This window comes from Brachyistius frenatus, unplaced genomic scaffold, assembly GCF_029030835.1.
Source record: "Brachyistius frenatus isolate BFR_SWC_R1_liver_20210118 unplaced genomic scaffold, ASM2903083v1 Contig_6, whole genome shotgun sequence".
Lineage (NCBI taxonomy): Eukaryota > Metazoa > Chordata > Actinopteri > Embiotocidae > Brachyistius > Brachyistius frenatus.
The window spans coordinates 4,942,366-4,965,751 of NW_027210605.1; the positions used below are offsets into that span (position 1 = coordinate 4,942,366).

At 40.3% G+C, this 23,386-nt stretch overlaps 4 protein-coding genes and 2 non-coding genes across 9 annotated transcripts; 2 read left to right on the top strand and 4 right to left on the bottom strand.

The window, feature by feature from the left end:
- Positions 1-142: 142 nt before the first annotated feature.
- Positions 143-5,178, bottom strand: LOC138614190 (zinc finger BED domain-containing protein 4). 2 transcript variants are annotated; one of them, XM_069687476.1, is made up of 5 exons: positions 4,826-5,178; positions 3,260-3,526; positions 2,870-3,129; positions 2,172-2,772; positions 143-1,618 (listed from the first exon to the last, which is right to left on the bottom strand). In XM_069687476.1, the coding sequence occupies exons 1-5, from the start codon at positions 4,973-4,975 to the stop codon at positions 776-778; spliced, it is 2,121 nt and encodes a 706-aa protein (XP_069543577.1). In that variant the 5' UTR covers positions 4,976-5,178; the 3' UTR covers positions 143-775. The 2 variants fall into 2 exon arrangements, with proteins under 2 accessions (XP_069543577.1, XP_069543585.1); XM_069687484.1 differs by lacking the exon at positions 4,826-5,178 and adding an exon at positions 4,110-4,306.
- A 1,237-nt stretch (positions 5,179-6,415) lies between these two features.
- Positions 6,416-9,409, bottom strand: ccdc115 (coiled-coil domain containing 115). Its single transcript, XM_069687507.1, has 5 exons — positions 9,166-9,409; positions 8,278-8,381; positions 8,049-8,161; positions 7,689-7,880; positions 6,416-6,830 (listed from the first exon to the last, which is right to left on the bottom strand). The coding sequence occupies exons 1-5, from the start codon at positions 9,283-9,285 to the stop codon at positions 6,709-6,711; spliced, it is 651 nt and encodes a 216-aa protein (XP_069543608.1). The 5' UTR covers positions 9,286-9,409; the 3' UTR covers positions 6,416-6,708.
- Positions 9,410-9,728: 319 nt separating this feature from the next.
- On the bottom strand, positions 9,729-9,800 carry trnae-uuc (transfer RNA glutamic acid (anticodon UUC)). The gene has a single exon. It is a non-coding gene; the product is annotated as a tRNA-Glu (tRNA).
- A 582-nt stretch (positions 9,801-10,382) lies between these two features.
- Positions 10,383-10,454, top strand: trnah-gug (transfer RNA histidin (anticodon GUG)). Its single transcript has one exon. It is a non-coding gene; the product is annotated as a tRNA-His (tRNA).
- Positions 10,455-11,194: 740 nt separating this feature from the next.
- Positions 11,195-13,379, top strand: ebp (EBP cholestenol delta-isomerase). The gene is given in 6 exon segments (XM_069689136.1): positions 11,195-11,343; positions 11,793-11,971; positions 11,973-12,108; positions 12,204-12,240; positions 12,334-12,464; positions 12,573-13,379. Coding segments are annotated over 5 exon segments (702 nt in total). The 5' UTR covers positions 11,195-11,343; positions 11,793-11,794; the 3' UTR covers positions 12,794-13,379.
- A 1,786-nt stretch (positions 13,380-15,165) lies between these two features.
- fkbpl (FKBP prolyl isomerase like) lies at positions 15,166-20,078 on the bottom strand. Of its 3 annotated transcripts, none has more exons than XM_069687519.1 (4): positions 19,947-20,078; positions 18,673-18,840; positions 18,248-18,546; positions 15,166-16,086 (listed from the first exon to the last, which is right to left on the bottom strand). In XM_069687519.1, the coding sequence occupies exons 2-4, from the start codon at positions 18,836-18,838 to the stop codon at positions 15,442-15,444; spliced, it is 1,110 nt and encodes a 369-aa protein (XP_069543620.1). In that variant the 5' UTR covers positions 18,839-18,840; positions 19,947-20,078; the 3' UTR covers positions 15,166-15,441. The 3 variants fall into 3 exon arrangements, with proteins under 3 accessions (XP_069543620.1, XP_069543636.1, XP_069543629.1); XM_069687535.1 differs by having other exon boundaries at positions 18,673-18,905; XM_069687528.1 differs by lacking the exon at positions 19,947-20,078 and having other exon boundaries at positions 18,673-19,622.
- Positions 20,079-23,386: the final 3,308 nt, after the last annotated feature.

Consider the following 23,386-nt stretch of genomic DNA (forward strand, 5'->3'; position numbering starts at 1 on the left):
GTGTGTGTGTGTGTGTGTGTGTGTGTGTGTGTGTGTGTGTATAAATTAGGGTCAAAAATGAGATAGGAAACAGATTTCAGCTTTTCTCCACTGGCAAAAAGAAAGTAGTGTGTAACATGTACACGCGCATGAGATCTCTGCCTTAGGAAGTGAAACTGATTTATTATGATGTCCCAGTGATGAGGCACATACATAGAGAAAAACAATAAGTGGATGATGCACTGACATGCTGTTTAGCAGTTGATGCCTTCCTTCAAAAAAAAAAAACAACAACTGCAAAGAATTAATATCGGTGAAAATAAATCAGATGCTACAGTGACCATTTGGTTAGTGTTGGTTTATCACTGCTGGCTGGTACAAACGGAAACCATCTTCTGGGTCGGGAAGATAGAGAGTACGGACTCGTGGTTGTCTGGAGGCCCTGATCAGGCAAAATAATGTCAAAGTAAACATTTTAGTATCGATCTGCTTCTATCCCCATAGATCCATAGCATGCGGTATGATAGTCTGTATGCAAGCGACATGGTAAGCAGACGGCAATCCACACCTACTTCAGTCTGGAAAACCCATCTCAATAATGGAAACTGAGTCAGAGCTCTGATATTGTGAGTTATTCATTCGTCTCGTATCAAATGAGGCGCGGCATGAGGAGTATGTTATGTTGCTAGATCAGTTTCCGTAGAGAGGAATAGAGGTTAGTAGCCGAGAAGTAACTTTACTGCCGGTATAAAGCCATCAGCTGCTGTTCAGGTAAAAGAAGTGCTTAGTCTTAGCTCTAAGTCCATAATAATCTGTAGTTGGCTTTGAGGTAGATGAGCGTTTCCAGGTTCTTTGGTAAAACGCAGCCTCTCTCCGGGAGCAGGCGGTGCCCAGCTGTAGTGAAAATGCTCTCCACCACAGTGCCACAAGCAGGTACGGTAAATGCTCTCTTGGCCACCTGAGCAAGCAGAGGAAAGTCAATAGCTTTACGCCGCCAGTAATGCAAAGCTTCCTCGTCTGTGGGTTCCTCACGTAGGTAGACAGCCAGCTCCTGTTCTAGGCTTTTAGCCTGTGTGTTGGGTCTCTGCTTGATGAAAGAGAACAGCTTGCAGGGCCGTGAAAGTGAGGAGACGGGTGACAAAGCCGGGGCAGGAGGGGTCTGGGACTGAGTATGAAGGTCTGTGTTGAGGTTTACGGGACTGGAGGCTGTGGAATGTTTCGATAATTCCTCTATGAGAACTTGTCTATGCCAGTCAAAGTTGCTGCTCCAAGTGAGCTTGAACTGGGGGTCCAGGGTGGTGGCAGTGATGTAGAGGGGGTTCTCCAGAATGGGGACCAGCAGGCGCTCTACAGACTGGCTGAGGCCCGCCAGGAGGGAGGGGCAGTGTGGGGTTGACGTCTCAGAGAGATGCTTACGAAGGCCGAGAACACAGGGAAGAGCCAGGCTGACGGACACGTGTCTGTCTGTCGGTATGTCTGCCTGTCTTTCTCCATGCACCATGTCCCAGGCCTCAGTGAAGGGCTCCAAAGTGTCTGCGAGCTCCCTCAGCTGGGCTCTCTCTGTACTATCCAGCGACAGCTCCCCCGGACCGCTCAGCTCCTCCAGGAACTCCACGGAGTCCAGTAGCCGTCGAAGGACCTTCATCAAAACACACAACAAAAATGTCACTTTCCTTGAAAACTGTGGAAACACACTTTTTTTTTTTTTGTAGAAAAGGATATATTCTTAGTTTCATAATATAAACCTTAATGCAACAGCTGCATAAGCGTGTGTCTATAAAATGTATGTAATTATGGATGTATATCATTTACATTTTACACTATATTTATGTCGTTCCTATTTAGTATTTATAGGTACTGTATAACATACAATGTATAGAATAGATAAACCCACTGGCATGCATTAAAGTAGTTGTAAGCAGATAATGGGAAATGTGTCACTATCAATCCTCTGTAACATCTGTAACTATTGTAACTGGTAATAATATGGTGACACTGTGATATATCAAAGTTGTAATCATATAAAATATGGCTTCATGAAATTTAGATGACTTAATAAACACTTATAATGTCATCGAATAAGCTTAAAACTACAGTGTCTGTAGACTGCTAATAAAATGCTAAATTGGGGATGTATAAATATGACCTGTTTTAAAAAATATATATATATATGACTAAAAAATATGACATGCCTTAAGCTGCACAGCCCAGTCTCTTGCTGCATCCGAAATATTTCCTCGTCCCCCCATCATCAGCCCTGGAGCATCAAACACCTGGCTGAGTTTCTCAGGGGGGACAGCAGAGGTAATGTAATTGTAGAAACAGGCGGCCTTCGCCAGTGTGGAAGAAAGCTGTGGACAGGAGCGCAGCCCCTCTCGAACACACTGCTCCAGAGAGCGAGAGAAACAGTCCACCCGAGAAACACCAAAACACTGCTCCCATGAGTCCTCCAATTCTCCTTCCTCTCCACCGTCGCCATGGCCGTTCCGGATCCCTTGCACCACATCGTTTCCACTGTCCGCCTCTTCTTCCTCATCTCCGTCGTGACCGTTCGCGAGAGGAGGTGAAATCCGGAAACCTGGGAGACAACACGGCTTTACAGCCGTTGTTGCCAGATGAGGATCTGCAACAACACGAAATGCTCTCCCTGACACGCCGTGGGAGTGGCATACTTCGTCAAAGTCGGAAAGCACACGATTTCCGGAGCTGCCGCCAGTCAGGGGAAGGCATGCCAGGAGAGCTGAGCGCATCTGCCAATCAGATGTAAGAAAATGACAGGTGACGGCAAGGTACCTGCAGAGAGAGAGAGAGAGAGAGAAGTGGATTCCTCAGTGACGTTAATCAAACCAAGTTGTCATTTTGTTGTCTCTACTTCATTTTACCTCCTTACCCTGAAGTGGCTCCAGATAAGCCCCTCCAGAGATCCAGGCTGAGACTGAGGGCGTGGGCTGAGGCCAGGGCCTGACGGGTAGCCAGCTGGGCCTGGTAGGCGTAGGCTGGAAGGAGTTGGCTCCGGATGTAGTGCTTGGGCTCAGGAGTGTAACGTGGCTCCAGGAGCTGAAGCAACTCTCTGAAACCTTGATTTTCCACCGTGGACACTGGCTGCAGATCACGCACGACCATCTTAGCAATAGCCTCAGAGATGAGAACCTACAGTGACCAAAAGAACTACGTGAATTGCACTAATAGCTGATGATCATCGCAGGTGCCTCAAAAAAAAAAAAAAAAGCGTAACACGATTGGTTATTTAAACCTCACGTGGCGGCGGACTGTAACGCACCTGACGTGGGTCGTGTCTGTCAAACTTGGTCACCCCTCCTCCGGAGCCTCCTCCTACTCCTCCCTCAAGAGTTCCCATTCCTCCAACACCTGCTGCTCCTCCACCTCCCCCTCCCCCGCCCCCTCCTCCCACTCCGGTGCTGATGGGGAGAGTGTATCGGGTGTTCCCTCCATTGGTGGTGAAACTGTGCAGTGAACCAGAGGAGTAACCCTCTCTCTTCATGTCCTTCCTTTTAACGAAGTCATCATACATGGCCTGGTGCTTGCGCTGGACGAGAGAGAGAGACAGAGAGTGTTATCGGTTGACATACAGAGGACGTAACTAGGTGTACACGTCTCCATATCACAGAGGACATTTATGTGGGAGATGATACTGTGAGGGCCCCCCCCCCCCACCCCCTCTGGCAGGACAAGCAACAGCCTGTCTCTTTACAGTCAGGTTTATACAGCTGACCCCCCTCCCCTCACACACACACACACACACACACACACACACACACACACACACACACACACACACACACACACACACACACACACACACACACAATCCAGCATACATGAATACACGCTGAAGAGACGAGGCTTTGTAAACAAGGCGAGACGCAAAGCAACGACAGCGACCCCGTTCAAAATATGGGTTTTCTTCCGTCGAGGACAAAAGAGCAGCGGCCGAAACATCCGTGCGTCGTTTGCAAGGCGAAGCGCCGGCACGTGAAAGCGCGAAGCCACGGATGACCAGCCATCTCGAAACCATGTCAGTCCGCTTCTTAAAAGACGGAACCTGTTGAGTTTAAGGCTTTTACTTTCAGAGACGACTCTCTCTCTCTCTCTCTCTCTCTCTCGAGCACCTGAAGGCATCACGCGGGTGCCTCACTTCTTCATTGCTAGCAGCAAGCGCCACTTAGCATTTTCTTCACTACTGTAGGCCGTAGGCTCACGCAAAGTCCGAGAGGTCCCACGCTGTATCAGGGGGACGTCATCCTACCTGCAGCCGCTGACACGGAGGTGCCGCATCACCGCATGCTGCTCGGTATGTATCCCCCCCCCCCCCTGATCGGTCATCTCCGCTACAGTGGCATTTCGATTTTTTTTTTTTTTTTTCCCCAACTTGATTAGCATCACAAGTTTTAACCTTTTTTTTTTTTTTTTTTTTTTTTAAGAATATAGCCTGTACTAATTCAAGATAGCTTAAGTCCTTATATAATTCAAGATGGTCAAGATTAGTTCGATATTTATGTAATTCAATAGAAGTCTGCCCTTTTATTTCATTGGCTTTTTTAAAAAAAATATTTTTTAGCCCTATTTGGACTGTTGTGGTTATTTCACATTTTTTTAACAGTGCATGAAGACATGGCATTACTTCGTTGTTATTGTTGTTGTTGTTTTTTTGTGAAATAAATTTGAGTGCCTCAAAAATTTGGGTCCCGACTTCATGGATGGGAAAAATGTGGTTCCTGAGGCCAGAACAGTTGAGAACCGCTGCCGTATACCCAGCTGTTGTTGACAGATTTAAGATAAGACCGATAATAAGTGCCAACATAGCATTTTATTTTGAAATCATTACCTTGAGATGCGTTACGAAGTTGGACGTGACGCTCCGCTTCGCCTGGATCCTGGTGCCGCAAGCCTTACAGTTGGACTCGATTTTACCATTTTCACCTTCAAACACAATATTAAAGTAATCCAGAATAGAGACCTTTGAAACTGACGCCATTTGGAGCCAACAGTTCCTCCGCTTCGGACTAAAAATCAACTTGCGATCAAGGGCAATCTTATAGTCCGAGGTATCAATCTCACCTCGCCTCCGATCATGAGCGCAGGCCAGCGTGTTTACTTCCTAATCCCTCATCAGAAATCCGAAACGTTGCTGCCAAATAGCGCAGACAAAAGAAAATTGAATTTCAAGCAGGAGTTGCGTCGCTCGCACGTCCCCAAAAAAAAAAAAAAAAAAAAAAAAAAAAAAAAAAAAAAAAAAATTCGTCCACAATCAGGCTACGCGGGCTGCTGCGGATAACTGGAGACATCAATAACATAATGGTGAGGCCACATCCGTTGTCTCTGCGCTCCCATCCGTCGTTCGGGCACAAATGAAGGGGAGGAAGAGCGGCGCGCTTTATGGAAGGATGAAGACAATATTATCATTGGAACAGGAAGTACACACAATAAATCGAGGTTTCGTTTCCTATTTCGACAGTTCCCGCTGATGTTCGGCCGTCCCCGGTCGAGCTGCTCGAGTCTGAGGGTGGTGGCGCTCGGTCAAATGTTTTCAATTACGCTCATGTCGTTATAAATAAGGGGAGGCAGTTCTCTGCCGGTATGATAGCATTTCCGAAAATATTTTAAATTTCAACCGGATCTTTGGTTCGTGAACAGATTTACATGGAGGCGAACAATTGCAGATATTCAACATTGAGTGTGTTTTTTTGTTTTTTTCTTTCCCTGCTGCCTAATTTAAAAAAAAAAACAACAACCAAAATATAAAAATTATAACACAGAATACAGGGTTTCCCTTCAAATACTATTTTCTCAAAGGGGATTTAATTTATAAGACTGACGTCTGGGTTGCCAGTTTGAAAAAGCCTCTTAGCCTACTTGTTGGTTTGTGTGTCTGTTTGCTTTACACAAATAAAACGGATGGCTAAAATTAAAAGCCAGAAACCGGGAAACAAACGTAAAAAGTTGGCAGAAATAAAACATGACATATAATTGCTGTTAAAATAAAGCTGACATTTGAAAAAGAGCATGTATTTCAATATAAATAAAATCATGAAGAAAAAAAATGTTAAAAGTTCTGTTTTAAAAATGTCGATTTTGCATATTGTTGATTTATATAGCAATATGCTTTACACAACCTTTTAATTTGAGGGTTTCACAATCAATTTGTGGGATGATTTACATTCTGTGAAAGGGCTACAGAGCATTTGGACCAAATCCTATTACAATTTATTTAGTTGATTACCAACATTTATGACTGCATTATTAACCAAACAAATTTTTCACAAGCTACCAATCCTAAAATAATTCTTATTCATGGTTAATTAATTCTTATGAATGGATAATAACTAAATTGGAGCATCATTAAATCATATTCCCTATTAACAAAGCCAGTAGTTACAGCATATACGCACTTTATAAAGAGTGCTGTATGACAAAGTAGGACAGATCATTTATTGAAAACGTTCAAACAGGTTCTGTTGACACTTAATCCTAAAATACAACATTCACAAACAAATCCGTCTCAAATACGCCACATTTGTCAGTCAAAACAGCACAAGATCAAACATAATCTTTTACCAATAAAGCATTGAGTAGGAACTATTACGTCGGTAATCTCCGCCTCCAGTTCCACCGGGAGGATCACTGTTGAGTTCATTAGACCCTGAAGCTTAATCTACAGCCTCTGTGGCTGGACGCTCTTCTCCAATCACTTGCTTTGACTCAGCAGTGTTATTCAGAGCTGCTGAGTCTTTCTCCTGGAGTACGTTTGTTTTTCAAGTCTTGCTTTAGCTCCTGTCTGGTGTTCAAAACGGCAGCCTGGAGCACTGCAATCTCTGCAGACAGCTCGATTACTGTAACATAACAGAAAACCACAGAGAGAAGATGAAGAATGACAAAAAGGATTTACTGGTAGTACATCAACAACTTGCATGCTTAAAACTACGATTACCCTCAGTGAAATAACAATGTTCTCTTTATATACCTAATGTACGGTATCCAAATTACATTTATTGTACACTCTCAGTAATTTTCAACAAAAGTGTTCTTTCATTTTATTTAATCAAAGCGCTTTTGTCGTTTTGCCCGATTTAGACTTAAAATAACGTAATATTTGGTGACTGTTTGGTAACAACTATCTCTCACTTTCAAGGAATTCGTTTACCTGTATCTAAGTTAAATTATGTTTACATCCGTATCTGTACCCATCTATTGCTATGACTTGCTATGAAAAGTACTTCACATATAGACAACAAGTTTAATTATTATTCAAAATAATAATAAAAAAAAAACAATAAACATGCTTGGATAATGTCTATGTAAGTCAGGGATACACATCTAAGCTCTCGAGTGTATTTCACTGGTTGATATCTACAATAATATCGGCACATAGTAATTAGAATGTAAATTGGAATTAATATATTGTGTTTTAAGTATTTGCAGGAAATTATCCTGCATTTGTGTTGTCAAAATTGGTGAACATGGTTCTCAGATGGGCCACATTTTGTAATTGCTCATGTTATATATATTTATGTACATAGTTTCTTTATTTGCTTGTGCTTTATATATTTTGCACTTGCAAAAATCTAGTCCATACATATCACGTTAAAAAGACAACCTCACTAAGTAATCACATATTATTGTTAAAGCGGAGCAGCTTTAAAACAAAACCATAAGAAAGTATAGATTTGCTTTGACATGTAACATCATACCTTGCTTGAATGATGACTGTGCTTGTTTTAGAGACTGTGGCACCAAAATTCCAAACCATTTCAGTGGATCTTGCTGAGGATTCTGGTCACTTTTTCGTACTGGATTTACTTCAGGACCTTTCTTGCTACTTGCGTCCTCACTTGCCTCTTTTTCTGTGCTGTCCTTTTTTGGTTTGTTTCTTCTCCTGACAGCTGTGAAATAGTTTGATGAATACAAATAGATTATTAGTTCATGGCAGAAACTTGGCCACCTGTCCAGGGTATAACCCGCCTATGCTCAAATTAAGCGGGGAAAGGCTCCAGTCCCCCCATAAACCTATACGGGATATTGCGGCAATAGATAATGGATAGATTCATCACCTTGTTCTTGAGGTCCAATATCCTGTATTGATGGCTGATCTTTTTTAGACTCTTTAGTATACGTTTGTTCAGGTCTTTCAGTGCAGAATTCCACCTCGCCATTGTCCAGTGTTCTGTAACACACAGATACAATAAAAAAAAAAAAAAAAAAAAAAGCTTTCCAAAACTGAAAGTTTTGGACAATTTACTGGGGAGTATTATTATCCATGAGATAATTCTAATTCCTCACCTTGCATTAACACAGACCAGCGGCTCAATCTCACTCGCATATTGAAGTGCAGAGACTTGTTTGTTTCCCATGGAATATCGTGCCTTGGTCATGGAGAACCATCCCTGTGAGGAACACAGAAAGGTTACTTTACATTACACGGACAGCATACAAGGAAATATGAAAGCCTTCAAGCTCTTGAATAATAGACGCTGTTAGATGTCAGTTACCTTCAGTAGTGAGATTACAGTAATCGGCATATATTAAGGATGTATATATGTATACACACACTTGAAGACAGAACGTTGGCAAATAAAATCATGGCATAATTAGTTTTTTGCGATAATTTTGCGTTTGTAAAACACACACGGGATGTGGAATGCAAATTGGTGAACTGTTTGTCCTGTTAAATGTCAGAAATATTGACAATTTTGCGCATTATAAATTCCTACCGCCGCAAATTTGACTGTGCAATAACTCACCTCTGGCAAAATCCATCACGCAACAATAACACTGTTGTCTGTGTTCTCGGCTGTTTGTATATAATATATACAGATATATACTGTACTGTATATACTGTGCATTTTATATTTAATATTTTTACTGCTATTTTATTGCTTTCTATTATTCTATTATTATCTATTGCTTCCTGTATGCTGCTGTAGCGAAAAAAATGTCCCCTCGGGGATTAATAAAGTAACTACCTAACCTAAACTAACCTAAACTAACCTAAACTAACCTAAATTCCATATTCCTCGTTTTGTTTTGTTTTTTCTAAAGATGGCCAAAAGATCAGAGGAGATTATAAAAACGTGCAAGTCCAGGTCACATTTAAAAAAAAGTAGGACAAATGAACGACTCCTACATTAAAGGCTTACAGATAAACGCTACATGATCCATTGTACTTACCTGCTCTATGAGGGAGTTGAGAGCGGCTCGTTTCTCCTCCAGTAGCTCGAGCTGGTCCATAAAACGAAGCAGCTTTTCGTCTAGCAACAGAGAACCTTCCTCCACTTCTGACACAGCCATGGCGACTCTTTGTCCTGAAGAAAGTACTTTCTCATACAGTCTTTACGGCCGTAAAGCCGTTCAGTGATTCTATTATACCAGAGACAGACCCTGGAAGACGGCGACGGCTTCCGTGTAGTATCATGTGACGTGTGGAGTCACGTGATTTACATCACGTGTTAATACAATTCTCTCTCCTTCCAGAAATCAAGCGATAGAATAATCAAAAATTTGTTGAAAATATAGCAGGTACAATATTTGAAGTTACTTCTATTTACTGTTGTGACAGCCAATAACAACGAAGCTGGATTTTTCTAAACAGCTTAACGTTACATAGTAAATTTCTTCCTTCCCGTTCGTTTTTTATGTCTGACTTGTAATGTCGTCAATAACTATTAATATGATTATTTTAGATGTTTAGTTTATAAGAGAAATTGACATACTGGAAAAAGACAAAATAGTTGTTCCCATACCGGGAGTCGAACCCGGGCCGCCTGGGTGAAAACCAGGAATCCTAACCGCTAGACCATATGGGACCGATGAAGCTAACTTGACCGTTTGTAGTTTTAAAGATGCAGTACACCACGTTATAACGGCACTCTTCATCCGGTGATAAGGGTTAGGATATACTGTACTGGCAATGTAACGGGACAAGGAATGTGCTGCAAGACAGTAAAACAATGTTGGGGTATGCCGTTTTACAAAAGTCGTATCAATAGACTGTATATACAAAAGTTATACAATGCCGACTGTTATATTTGCTGAACCTTTTGTACACTTTGACAACATTATAGTTTAACGTTAATGTTACAAGCACAACTCATGTAGTGACATGTATATTTTGTAAAGAGCATCGTGTTCGACGTTTTTAAGTTTTGAAAACGTCGGTGGGTGAGCAGCTCTCTGCACTAAAACAACAAAAAAATAACCACTCGTTAACAGAACTAACCTATCTTATTTGTAGTTCGAAAACTTTAGCACGCCGGTGGAAACACCGGCTCTTTTGGCGCTAGCTGATCGTTCCCAGGACTGTACTCACAAACACGTGGAGTACATCGTGCCTTCGTTCAGTTTCATACAGCGTTCCAACGACCCCCTTGTACAACTCCCTGTAGCTCGCCGTGATCGTATAGTGGTTAGTACTCTGCGTTGTGGCCGCAGCAACCCCGGTTCGAATCCGGGTCACGGCAGGGTTAATACCCTGGCACGGCTTGGGAGGGTTTTTTATTATTGTTTTGTCTTTTACTAAATAGTTCATGTCATTAGTTTAATTAGAGAAGCACACGTCTAAAACTAATAATTTTAGATAGCTGCCAACTTCGGGTGTGTTGCCTGTTTATTTTACTGCTTGAGTTTGGGGCTATTACTTTCTATAATGACGTCGTGTCCTTTCTTGATATAATTTAGGCACACAGATTATCACAAATGACATGGTTCCACTTAATGCTAGATTTTCATATATTTAGAGGTTACTTTAACAACGAGGCACAGCTGCAGTAACATAAATAATGAATCTGCCCGACACAGAGAGCGCATGGAGGCTAAATGACAATATGATGCTACTGTTTTTTTGGTCCATGTTTATACAGCCTGCATGAAACAACACGGTAACACACAAAGGACAAAAGTGTCTTAAGATGCGCTTTTTGTAGTTAATCTTCTGAAAGTTGTAGTTTCACCGACCAGGTCACGTCATTAACATCCGCCGTCTGTGACTTCTGACGTAAAAAAGAGGGGCGGGTCTTTTTTTTACAGTGAGAGCCACCTTTTCATTGGCGGTTGCCTAAGACACCGTCTATGTTCCGAGATGAAGAGCCAATCAGTGCGTCAGCAGATCGCGCTGGTTCTATGCGTTGAGCTATCTGATTGGTCCTTGTAAACACACGTACCCGCCCCCCCCGACTGCAGTGAGTTCCGTGTTTGAGTTTATCTGCCCTCACAGGGCGTCTAGTTAGCGAGCAGTGACTGTTTGATCTGCAAGTTATTGAATTTTTTTTTTTTTTTATAATTATCTTTATTCTACCGAGCACCAGCGATTAAACTCTGTGCAGCTGGACACCCATTTTGGTAGCATCACTGGTAAGGACAAAATACAAAACGATTATTGTTTTTTTTATTTGCTGTTGCCCTTGTCCCAACTTTTTTTGAAAGGTGTTGCTGGCATACAATTCACATTGAGCATTTGTTTTTTTTCATAGAACAATGGAATTTCTAATTTTAAGCACGTTGTATTTGTTCCATTTCCCCATTAAATGTGGGTTTACATGATGTGTAAATCATCACATTCTGTTGTTTTTATTGACAATTTTTTTTTTTTTTTTGGAGCTACGGTTGTAAATAACTTAGTTTGTACATTTATGATGAATGAGTATGTATGGAGTCAGCAAATGAAATACAATGCAGTCAGCACTCATTTGTTAATTAAACTGTATCTTTTTTTTGAACGTGGCAATGCCTCATCAATCAGTTTTTATGCCGGTTGTGGATGTTTTTTTTCTTGTGAGTGCTGATTATTCTGTCTTACACAGAGATGATGGATTCCACTTCGGCAGCTGGAGTTCTCCATCCTTACTGGCCACGGGACCTTTTGATACCCACCTATGTGGCCAATGACCGATCCATGTCGGAGATTTTGGCATTTCTGTTTTCTGTGTCTGGAGTGTTTCTGCTTGTGACCTGGCTGATCACCGGCCGGACAGGGACCAGCGGACAGGCTGGGGACATGGAGGCGTCTGGCTGTGTGCTGGTTTGCCGTCTGTGGTTTCATCCACGGCGTCATTGAGGGCTGGTTCTCACTATACTTTGATATTATTCCAGGAGACCAGAGCTTCTTGTCACAGCTGTGTGAGTACGACAGGGTAAATATGTTTAGGAAAAAGCGTAAACTGTGACGTGAAGTACATTTTGGATCAATGTATTTTATATTTTTTTTCTTATAGGGAAGGAGTACTCAAAAGGAGACAGTCGATATGTAATGTGAGTTAATTTTTGCCCAGAAATATCTGGAAATTTTGCATAAAAATTACAGACCAAAGCTGTGACTAAAACCAATATTTATTTTCTATCTAGAGCCGATAACTTTACTGTTTGTATGGAGACTGTGACTGCTTGGTTATGGGGGCCATTCAGCTTTTGGGCTGTATATGCCTTTTTAACCAATAAGCCTTACAGATTTGTTCTGCAACTCATCATTTCACTAGGTAAGATGGTGTGATAACTACAAAAAGGTGTCTCTTTTTAAGAAAGTTACATAACCCAACAAATTGTTTATCTGTATATGCTGTGTCTCTTTAATTATCGTTATACAGGTCAGCTGTATGGAGTTGTGCTCTACTTCTTCACAGAGCACAGAGATGGTTATGCTCACAGTGAGTTGGGACATCCAATCTACTTCTGGTTCTACTTTGTGTTCATGAATGTGCTGTGGATCGTCATACCGCTGGCACTCATTGTGGACGCATGGAGACAACTGTCAGCAGCCCAGACACTCGCAGACATCAAAAAGTCACACAAGACTAAGAGGAACTGAACAACAATAGGCAGAATTGATTGTGGGACTGTAGGACACAGACAACAGGGGACACCAGGCAAAAAAAAAAAAAAAAAAAAACAGCTGGGGAGAGCACATACTTGATACTGTTGGCTGAAACTATACCAAGATCAGGCTAAGGAAATATGTCAACTGAGGTTTGTCATGTTGTGCTTTTTGTAACCGAACTAACCTATTATGTACACGCACAAGCACACTTTTGGGCACGTGCTTCGTTAAGTGGCTTCGTTTCTGAGGTTGAATAATCACTGCTGGCAAGTTTACAATAGAAACAATGCAATACAATAGTTACTCATTTACATTTCCTTTGGTTTAAGTTTACAAAGTAAACAGGGTTTTCTTCTGCCATCTTGACATCACTTTTGCTGTTCTTTTTCAAATTCTCAAATTAAAAGAAATGTTTACGATATAATCACGGCATTTTGTTTGGTGTTGCTCTTTGTTAGTGTTCACAATGGTGTAGTGGTTAGGGCTGGTGCCTCTCAGATAGAAGTTCATTGGTTCAATTCCCACTGGAGACAAGCATGTCAGGTCCACAAAGTTTCATGTTGGTAAAAATATTAAATAAATTCATATTGTTTGAAATATGACAAAGAAGTTGCATGATGTTGTTGAAAATATGGATACAAGTTATACTTTACCATTTAGTATTATTTAAAACATCCAAAATATGTCGTCCAGAATATGACAAATAAGTAATACTATAACGTGTCATCCAAAATATGACAAAAAAGTCATACTATAGCATGTCGTCCAAAATATGACAAAAAAGTCATGCTATAACGTGTCATCCAAAATATGACAAAAAAGTCATACTAAAGCATATCGTCCAAAATATGACAAAAAAGTCAAACTATAACATGTCGTCCAAAATATGACAAATAAGTCAAACTATAACATGTCGTCCAAAATATGACAAATAAGTCACATTATGACTGTGTGTTGGTTCTTCTCTGGTGTTTAGATGAACAATCAAGCAATTCAGATGTCCTCTGTGGACAGGTCCTACAGCTGGCCAAACCACGTCCCCCGACCGTCTACAGTCTCGCTGGGCTCGGTTCGCCATCCTGGAATCTTCCAGGTTCTATCTGTATCTTAAAACCAATCTACACAAACAGTGCAGACTAAGAAACGATTCTCTTCATTTCCTGTTTCTAACATGAGACCTCATTAACTTCTCATTCTCATCTTTATCACCTTATAATGTATAACCAACTACTAAGGGTATACTTAGGTTATAATGAGTTGAATTACCATGTCATACAATAACTGGTATTTTAACGCTGATAAAATGAATGATCTTTCAGGTACCTTCAGCTGTGGTATTAAAGGTGGCAGGTACATCTCACGTGTCACCATGCGCACATTCACATATACTGTTGTTGTGCAATGTGGAGAAATGTAATAAAATAGTCTATTTACTTTTTAAAGATAAGCCTGCGTTATCCGCCTTCTGCGTGAGCGTGGCCTGGGAAACGGTCCAGCGCGGATGATTACCCAACTGAAGGAAAACCACAGTGAAGGGTGGCTCCAGCGGGCGGCTCGTTTACACCACATAGCGTGCTGCCTTCAAGGCCAGTTCCAACCTGCTGCCCCAAACCCTCCCAGGAGCCTCCCACAACCTGTCAGACGACCCTCCAGCAAGTGGCTTCTTGTGGTTTACAGCCAAGGTATCCTCAACAGGCTGGAGGATATCAAGGCAAACATCACGTCCACCAATTTTGAAATTGGATTCCACAAGAAAGAAATATTTCAATAAATTGTCATCTACAATGAATTGTCACTCCTCGGAAAAATTGTTTTGATTACTTAAATTCGTTTTACATTTTTAGATCACCAAGAAAGTGAGTGGACCTGCCAGAAGTGGCTCACTTCTGTAGGAAATGAAGTGGGTCAGGTGATTATCAGTGTCCTGACTGCCAGTGAGGGTCCAGCATGGGATCTGATTGCTGCCGGCCTTGTGGCCAAGTAATGATAATAGTCATAAACTTTATTTGCGTAGCAGTTAAATATAAATTACAAAGGGCCTCACTTGGGAAAAAAAAAAAAAAAAAGAATAAAATGTCTTTGTATGAAGGTGAGTTTTAAGAATGGATGTAATGTGCTGAACTCTGCAGGTTGCAGGCGGCCGGTGTGGACCTCCTTGTCGCCCTTCATGTGGACGGTGGCTGCTGCAAAAGAGGTGTGTGTGTGTGTGGTGGGGGATGGGGGGGGGGCTAATTGCTTGTAGTTGTTTCCCACTGGACTTTTTTTTTTTTTTTTTTAACATCTTTTAGCTTTTTGGCTATTGTATATGTATTATGCTTCCAAATTTTGGGGAAAATGTCACACAACTGTTGTAATAATAATGATCCAAAATAATGTAAAACCGCATGTTTTTAATTTAAAAAAATGTAAAAGTTTTTCCAGGAACAACGCCCGCAAATCTCTAACCAAATACATGAACCTTAATCAAAAGAAGTTACATTCAGCTAACTTACACGTTGGTAGCATAGACTTAGGATAAAGACATGTATCTAAACATTACTTGCTTTGCTTTTGAAATGAAGCCGTGGCCGTAGATGCATTTAATGGGCAATCGTGAGAGACCGGTTTATTGATATTATTGGACGATAAATAGATCATCTTCAGCTGAACATTTTGCTGAGTCTCAGTCCCAGCTGTGCATTTGTCTCTTTCTCTCTATTTGCTATGTCCTTGAGAGCCTTTAAAGCTGCAGGCAATTCCGGCTGTATCTTAAGCAGTTTCTGAAACGCCCGTTTGGCCTCCTCCAATTCATTCACCATCTGGCATGCTTGGCCCAGCCGGTACCAGGCCTTCGCACCACCCGGGTCCAGCTCGGTGGCTTTAGCAGCACTGGCCTTAGCCCGCTCTGGCTGCTTCAGTTTTAGCTGGCACAGGGACAAGTTTGAGTGGAGTTCTGCTTTGGTGGTTCTGAATCCATCAGCTGAAGGAAGCCGTCGCGTTTCATCAGCAGCGTTCGTGTCTTTCTGCTCCTCCGCCTCTCTGACGTGGCCCCCGAGAGCGATGAGGAGTTTGAGGGCCTGGCTGTAGCTGTCTGCCGCGCCCCACACATCTCCACTCCTGAATCTCCCTCCGCCCGTCTCCTTCAGTGACTTCGCCCACTCCCATCTTTCACCAGGTGACATCTCCCAGGATTCCTTGCCTGGTGTGAAAGTTTGGAGTTCGATCGAGGCACACAAAGGAAGGTTTCCATCCGAGCGTTGGGGCGTAGTTACGTCTGGTCCATTTCCAAATACAGAAAGTCGGATCTGGAAAAACAAAACTTAAAATGATTAGACCTCCTGTGTACTTTCATTTTTACATTCTTAAGGGAAAAAAATAAAGGTGATGACAAAATTACATAATTGCAAAGAATAATAAAAAATAATAAAAAAGCTTACTTATACAAGTTTAGAGAAACAGATGTACCCTCTGACAAATTGGTACTTAATCAGGATTTGAAAAATTTTGATGTTATCTATCGACCTCATCTTTCTTTTTGACACTTTGCGCACTGAGGCTTCTTCTCAGCCATCTGCTCCACATTAGTTTAATTTGGTCAAATTATGATAAACATTAATTTCTGTTCCAGGAAACTGATTGGCCATTGCACACCCTGCATATTAAAACAATATGCCTACTGAAAATGTTGAGTACATAAAAGTAGGAAAAGGAAATTCTTCTGGTAAAATATACAGTCTCAAAGCACTTAAGTACATTTAATATCACACTTCAGCAAATTAAATACTCCAAAACATTCAAATTTATGGAGTGGATATAACCGCATCATCGGTCATGTCCACGCCATAAAAAGTCCTTCTTTCGGTCCACCTAACTTTATTCTGTCCATTGAAACTCCAGAGGGCCTTTAAGTAGGATGGTAGTTCATGCGGGTTCATGCCGAAATGGCGGCGAATCATATCAAAATTTCGATCTTTTGCAAACAAATCACGCTGCGAAGTCCATCATGATAAACGCAAAACAAACGGCGGCGTTCATTTTTCGACAAAGAGTCACGGCCCGAAGTTAAATCTTTCTTTCTTTTTTAATTCAACTTTATTGAAACAAAAAGTGAAAAAAAAAAACCTGTCATATACAAAAATTCAGTAATTGTATATTACTGAAATATTTCTTAAGTTAGTAGAGTCAAAGAAAGAAAGAAAGAAAGAAAGAAAGAAAGAAAGAAAGAAAGAAAGAAAGAAAGAAAGAAAGAAAGAAAGAAAGAAAGAAAAAAAGAAAGAAAGAAAAGAGAACAGAAAATACTAACTAAGAGTAAATAGAAGGTCAATTTTCTAAATGTCTGAAGAAGATGGCAAAATAATTTATTACAGCTAAATGATCCATTTCTGTTTTGTAGGTATTATGGTGTGTAATCTAATTTAATAAGCTTTCTAGAGTTTTATTATAATTATATATTTTTTATTATATTATGAATAGAATATAATTATTATTTAATAAATATATCATTTTTTATCATCATCATTGGTATTTTGATTTCATTTATTTTATAAAATGAATGATTATTATTAGCATTATTATATATTGAATCATTATTATTTTAATACAATGATTATTAAAATACAAATGTGAATAATAATGTGCTGAAAAAAGTCTAAAGACATTGTATCTAAAATGTTCATAATCAAGCAATCATCATCAATCAACAGTTTTCTTGCTTTTCTTTCCTTCATATTGTTCAAATAATAATGAAGCTCGAAGTGATTATTTGCTGCGGTGATATTACAGATGTGCGCGTTTGCGGAATTATACTGTATTGATATGAAGTACTGAGACTCTGGTACGCTCCGTAAACCTGACATCTGGTGGCCGACTACTGACCCCCCACAACACTTGTGTTTATTCAGGTTACAGCACAACGAGGGGTTTCCCTTCTTGTAAGGTTTTGGTGCTGCACTCCAGCTGTTTTGGGCAAACACCGTTACAAATGAATGTATAATCAAATGACTTTTCCCACATCTATCGGTTGCAGTCGTTCCCCACTGAACATTTTCCGAAACGTTCAACTTTTTTGGGTGTTGTAATATCTATTATCTGCTTTAGCTTTTCAACATTTTTTTTTTCTGGTAAGTATCGTAATAATAACGGTCAAATTGTGAAAGTGCCTATTTTTAATGAAAAGTTTGAAATGTTTTTGATTTAGGGACCCACCAAATACACGCAACTAAGTCAGAAGGAGTTACATTCAGCCGACTCGCACAGAGGCAGCATAGACTTAAGGAGGAAAAACGTGCATCTGCACATTACCGGCTTTACTTTTGGACTGAGGCAGTGGCCGTAGGTGCATGTTGTTGTTTTTTTTTCAATATCAGCATATGTCACGCTGTTGCAAACATCACAAACCTTTTTGTGTTTGTCACCGAAATTTGACACCTTTGCAATTTGCGAACGACAACACAGTAAAACTCTTACCTCACATCTCTCTCCGGCTCTCATCCGCCCCAAACAGGCTTCTGTGATGTCACACTGCCCGTCCCCGAGCCTCAGTGTTGTCCAGTGACCCAGTGGGACCTGCAGCACAGAGTCTGGACACCTCCGGAAGGGCGTGGCCGCTGTTTCTCCAACGTCAGCGACTGACAGGCGAGGCTGGACCGGCAGCTCCTCATCTCTTTTTTCAGACACCGAGGTCTCCGCTTCGTCCTCGTCAGCTTTGAGCCGCACTCTGACTCGACACAGTGAACCCAACTTTGGACAGTAACCGGATGAGCATGCTGGAAGACACAGGGGGACATTACTTCAGCTTGATTACCAGATACTCCACACATTTCTTTTCTAAAAAAAAACAAAAACAACCCATTTATTTTTAGGAATAAAGTTTTGTGAGAAGAGGATCGTACATGTAACATCTCCAGAACTAGAAACAGTCTGCCGACTCCACTCGTGCTTTCGCTTTTGCTGGACTTTCCAGAGGCCGCCCGGACTCACCGACACCCAGGAGGCGACGTCGACACCACCGGGATCTCCGTTTCCACGCAGTGTTTCCGGAGGGCGAGCAGGCTCCATCACTGGGTTCACGGAAAATATTTAGACGTGAAGAAAAGTGGATCGCATCTTCTGTTCAGACGTCCAGCTGAATGAACAGGACAATAAACAGTTTTGTACACGTAGAAGCGGACACTAAATATGGGAGTGGCTGTTCCACCAGACAGGCGAGGCCAAACAACCTTCGTTTAGCGTTTGAGACGAAGGTAAATATGATTTTGCGATTTCCTTTGGGATAATCCCAGCTACCGGACTTGTGTTAAGTGTCCGGAAAAAGCTTGGGTGCTTGAAGCAGAGACTTGCAGAAATCATCAGTGTCTTACACCTTGAAGAAAAAAAAAAAAAAAAGTCATGCTTTAAAAGAAGTTAGGTAACCTTTCCTCTTGACATGGTTGGAATAGTTTTGGTTTTTTTCCTTTTCTTTGACCATTTCTTTGGGTTAAAACAAATGCCGTCTAAAGCAACAGTCCTGCAACAAATGACTCAACATAAAAATCAAAACGTGAAACTGTTTCAGAAAAAGGTGTTGATTCAACTTCCCATTCACTTTTCGTATGCTGAAGTTTGTAATGCTCATTAGTTTATTTTTTTTTTTTAAATATTTTTGATACACTTGCAGGTGTTTCTCAGAGGTGCAAAGTATCGAAGTACATTTAATCAAGTATTGCAAGTACAATTTTGAGGTTCTTGCGCTTTATTTCCATTTGATGCTACTATATACTTCCACTCAATTTCAGAGGCAAATATCATACTCCACCACATTTATTTGACAACTTTAGTAACTTTTAAAATGAACATCCCGAAACAATAAATAATAATAATAAAAAATATATATATATATATATATATATATAACAAGCGGTTGTTGTTTTTTAAAGTTTAAAACAGCGGTTTCCATCCTCTTGTACTTCTTACGTCTTACAAAAAAAATGTGCGTGTAGTCGGGGACAACTTTATTTCGGCTACAAAAATGACGTCGATTAATTGATATTAACCGATAGTAACACCGCGTTTGGCAATAAACTAGCGAGAGACAACAACAGCTCGTGCTCTCACCTGATTTTCTTTACTCTAGATGATATGAGCCACGGTTAAGCGCTGCGTACAACTCAAAGGCATCCGTCTTTACCTTAATCATCAACAGTATGATTTGAAATAGCAGCAATCCCCATCAGACAGAAAGTAGTAAACCGGCGGGTCGGTCGGAGAACAGAAACAAAAACGAACGCTTTGTCGCTTTCTTCCGCTTTTTCTTCCTCGTTGGTTTATAATGGAGGTTGGAAGCATTATCGCCACCTACAGACCTTAAACGGAAATAGCACATTGGATATTTAGCTGCGTACATAATCCTATTCCTCGAAAGTAAAATGGCCTTACAAATGCCTTTTTTTTTTTTTTTTAATTTCCGTAACAGAAATATGACGCCCTCTGCGTTTCATTTGACCTGTCAAAATGAAAGATTCAAGATTGAAAATAAAACGAAGTAGCAGCAAATGAGGAGGAAGCGCCTCGCTGTAGGTACTGTAAAAGAGCTGAAAGTCAAAGTGTGAGGAGGACTAAAGAAGCTGCTTTGACCTTAACTCTCCTCACGTTTACATTTTCTGACCTGATCTCTGCTCACTGTGAAATACTGTACACGTTTTTTTTTTTTTTAGAGAAGCATCTACTCAGTTCCCCCAAATTTTCATATGCTGTTATGAATGCAAGTTTGTTAATGCATATTTGCGTTTAGTAGTGGGTGAGATAGGGTATTAAAATCTTTGAGAGGGAAAGTCACAGTTTGTATACTTACTGTACTAACTCACATTATACACAATTAAACTTCATAGAAGTGGTCATTATAACTAGTGCATGGGCAGTTATGGGCATAACGCTGTATAGTGTACAGTAGGTCTGTCAAGTAAAGTTTAATACGCATTACAATAGATTACCACGCAGGATTTTGAAAATGATTAATTTTCTACCTTGTGCAACTTACTGGAGCTTTGACTCTTGAAGACAGTCATACAGAGACAAGTGGGTAATTTATATCTTTGCTTGTGTATTGACCTTTGACTTGTGCCACTCATGTTTAAGGCCATTGTGTTAATCTGTCCTGTCAGTGTGAGCTGGGGTTCTGTTGTTTGAACACTCGAAGCCGTTAGGTCTATCAGAGGAAAACCACACTGTGCGCGTGCGCGTGTGTGTCAGAGATGGAAACAAAGAGAGAAGTATATGGTTTTCAGAGAAGCAATCTGTCCTCTTATAAGGACTATTCAACCGTTGATGACGATGAGACAAGGTGGTAAACTTTGTGCAGTAATGATATTACATCACTGGAAAAGAGAAATCATTAATGTTTCATTATTAGGGACACAGAGGTGAATCTCCTGGAAGACTTCCCTTGTATCCAGGAGGAGTTTGTGAAAATGGTTCATGAAACTCCTGTTTCAGTCAATAACACATGAACTTTACTACAACTGGATTTGGTGAGAACAGACCAGTGTGATAACTAGTCGTAGCTTTACAGTAAACATAAGCATTCTGGACATAATGAAAACTTCAGCTTCTCGCATTTCAGTAACAATACAATTAAAAGTGTTTAACATCAAACATAAAAGGCATCAATACAAAATGTCAAAGCTACAGATAAAATTAAAAAGTTCTATAGAAAATATAAATGGGAGATACAACAGTAAAAGCTACAGGGCACTGTGGGAAATGAGTACATATTTGATTTAATAAAAGGCAGCAGCAAACAGAAACATCTTCAGCCTTGGTTTTAAAAAACTGAGAGTTTCAGCAGACCTGCAATTCTCCAGGAGCTTGTTACAGATATGTGCAGCATAAAAGCTGAACGCTGCTTCTCCCTGAAATAAGCTCTTCTGCAATTGGAGTCTTTGACATTGTTGTGTGTAAATATATCAAGTGTTTCTTGGCTTCAAAAGATTGAGCTTACTTGCTTTACAGTAAAAAACACAGTCGGATTGAGCCATCCAATCAGTTTGTCTCCAGGGGCTTCACACCAGGAATCAATGAATAAAACTATTGTTGTAGAATAAACTAAAGGAGCTGAAACTATTCAGTTCATGACCAGAGAGGGTAAAAGACTTTTTTTTTTTTAAAAACTACACATCAATGGGAAAGATTGTGAACTGGAGCTAAACCTTAGCCCACAATGATCTGATACGAGGCAGTGATTGTGTAACGGAAAGACTAAACGAAAAATGTTATCATTTCAAGCTTGAATCTCAACACAGGCCTGTTAAATTTCACTTTCAGCAGAGACATAATCAGAAAAAGATGTTACTTCTTTGAAAGGTTTGTTTCAAGTTGTTTAGTTTTTAAGATTACCTAAAAACCAAAGTGTCCAGTAGGGGGCTCTCTCTTCCCAGCAATATGACATAACATGGACAGGTACTGTGTAGACCACATTGCACTGACTGTAGCATGCACAGTGTAGTCACTGGCTGGTTGATGTATTCCAATTTTAGTGATTTTAAGGTGACGTTTTTGAAATGTGAATAAACTTTAGCAGCTTTGCAACATGTTTTTTTCCTTGTAAGAATACATTTTACCATTTTCAGTTTAGCGCTTTTGTACCTTTTTAATGACAGCTAATATATTTAGATGATGTTCCAACAAAGACCAAAAGCTTTGTATTAAAGTAATGTTAACAAACAAACTTTCACATCCTAATAAAAGTCCCTCATTAGTGCTTTATCAGTTTTTTCCCACATTTGGTAATGTACATTTCCCAATATTGAGTTTACGCAAAACTCGTTACACAGTCAGCAAAGCAGAAGTCAACATGCACTAAAATGTCAATCACTGTCCTTCTTTTAATGAAGATTGAATTCAATGACCCCATCTTTCAAAATTCAAGACCTGTTTTCTCATTCAGACTCAACCACTTCCAAAGTTTGGTGTATTTACAGTATTTTCACATTTTATATATATTTATTTAAATTTATGTCCAAAACCTAACAAACTACATTATTGAAAATTACACTGCAATTTGCCAGCCTCTGCTGTGTTTACATTGAAGAAGAAATGAAAAAGGTAAAATTGTATTAACTTAAAGTTGAGATGTATAACACTGAGCACCTAGTTTCAGTCCTTGATAAACTCTCTGACAGAGTTGTGCCAAGAAAGGAAAGGGGTCAGGTGAGGCAGAATACAGAGGACTTTGTATTCCTATGTAGCTGATGTGACAGTTGAAATGTGTGTGTTTGGCTGCATTAGTGCATGTTGGATGCATGATAAACAGCTGTGCCGAGCTGGATGTCGGCAGTGAGAACGGTGGAAAAGTAAAAAAAAAAGAAAGAAATATCCAGACCTGTGCCAACTGTGGAAAAAAAAAGAAACATTACAGTAATAAAAACACACAACGCATGGTATAAATAATTAAGAATACTTATATTTTTGAATTGTATAGCGAGTAGTTGAGAATACAACAAAAAGCAAATATTTTGAGCTTTCAACTACTCTAAATTTGCCATTATATATTATGAGAACAGAACCAAGCGTGTCTGTATTCACCATCTTTCTCTGACTCTCTGTCTTCCCCTCTTTCCCACTCACAAACCA

What these genes read in the sequence shown, in the direction of transcription:
- fkbpl (XM_069687519.1), bottom strand. Translation starts at nt 18,838, where the DNA reads ATGGAGCCTGCTCGCCCTCCGGAAACACTGCGTGGAAACGGAGATCCC. An exon ending in TAGTTCTGGAGATGTTACAT is followed by an intron (nt 18,547 to 18,672) that starts GTACGATCCTCT and finishes TGTGTCTTCCAG; the next exon opens with CATGCTCATCCGGTTACTGT. An exon ending in GAGCCGGAGAGAGATGTGAG is followed by an intron (nt 16,087 to 18,247) that starts GTAAGAGTTTTA and finishes TTGTTTTTCCAG; the next exon opens with ATCCGACTTTCTGTATTTGG.
- LOC138614190 (XM_069687476.1), bottom strand. Translation starts at nt 4,975, where the DNA reads ATGGCGTCAGTTTCAAAGGTCTCTATTCTGGATTACTTTAATATTGTG. An exon ending in ACTTCGTAACGCATCTCAAG is followed by an intron (nt 3,527 to 4,825) that starts GTAATGATTTCA and finishes TCTCTCGTCCAG; the next exon opens with CGCAAGCACCAGGCCATGTA. An exon ending in ACTGGGCTGTGCAGCTTAAG is followed by an intron (nt 1,619 to 2,171) that starts GCATGTCATATT and finishes GTTTTGATGAAG; the next exon opens with GTCCTTCGACGGCTACTGGA.
- ccdc115 (XM_069687507.1), bottom strand. Translation starts at nt 9,285, where the DNA reads ATGGCTGTGTCAGAAGTGGAGGAAGGTTCTCTGTTGCTAGACGAAAAG. An exon ending in TCAACTCCCTCATAGAGCAG is followed by an intron (nt 8,382 to 9,165) that starts GTAAGTACAATG and finishes TGTTCCTCACAG; the next exon opens with GGATGGTTCTCCATGACCAA. An exon ending in TATTGGACCTCAAGAACAAG is followed by an intron (nt 7,881 to 8,048) that starts GTGATGAATCTA and finishes ACTATTTCACAG; the next exon opens with CTGTCAGGAGAAGAAACAAA.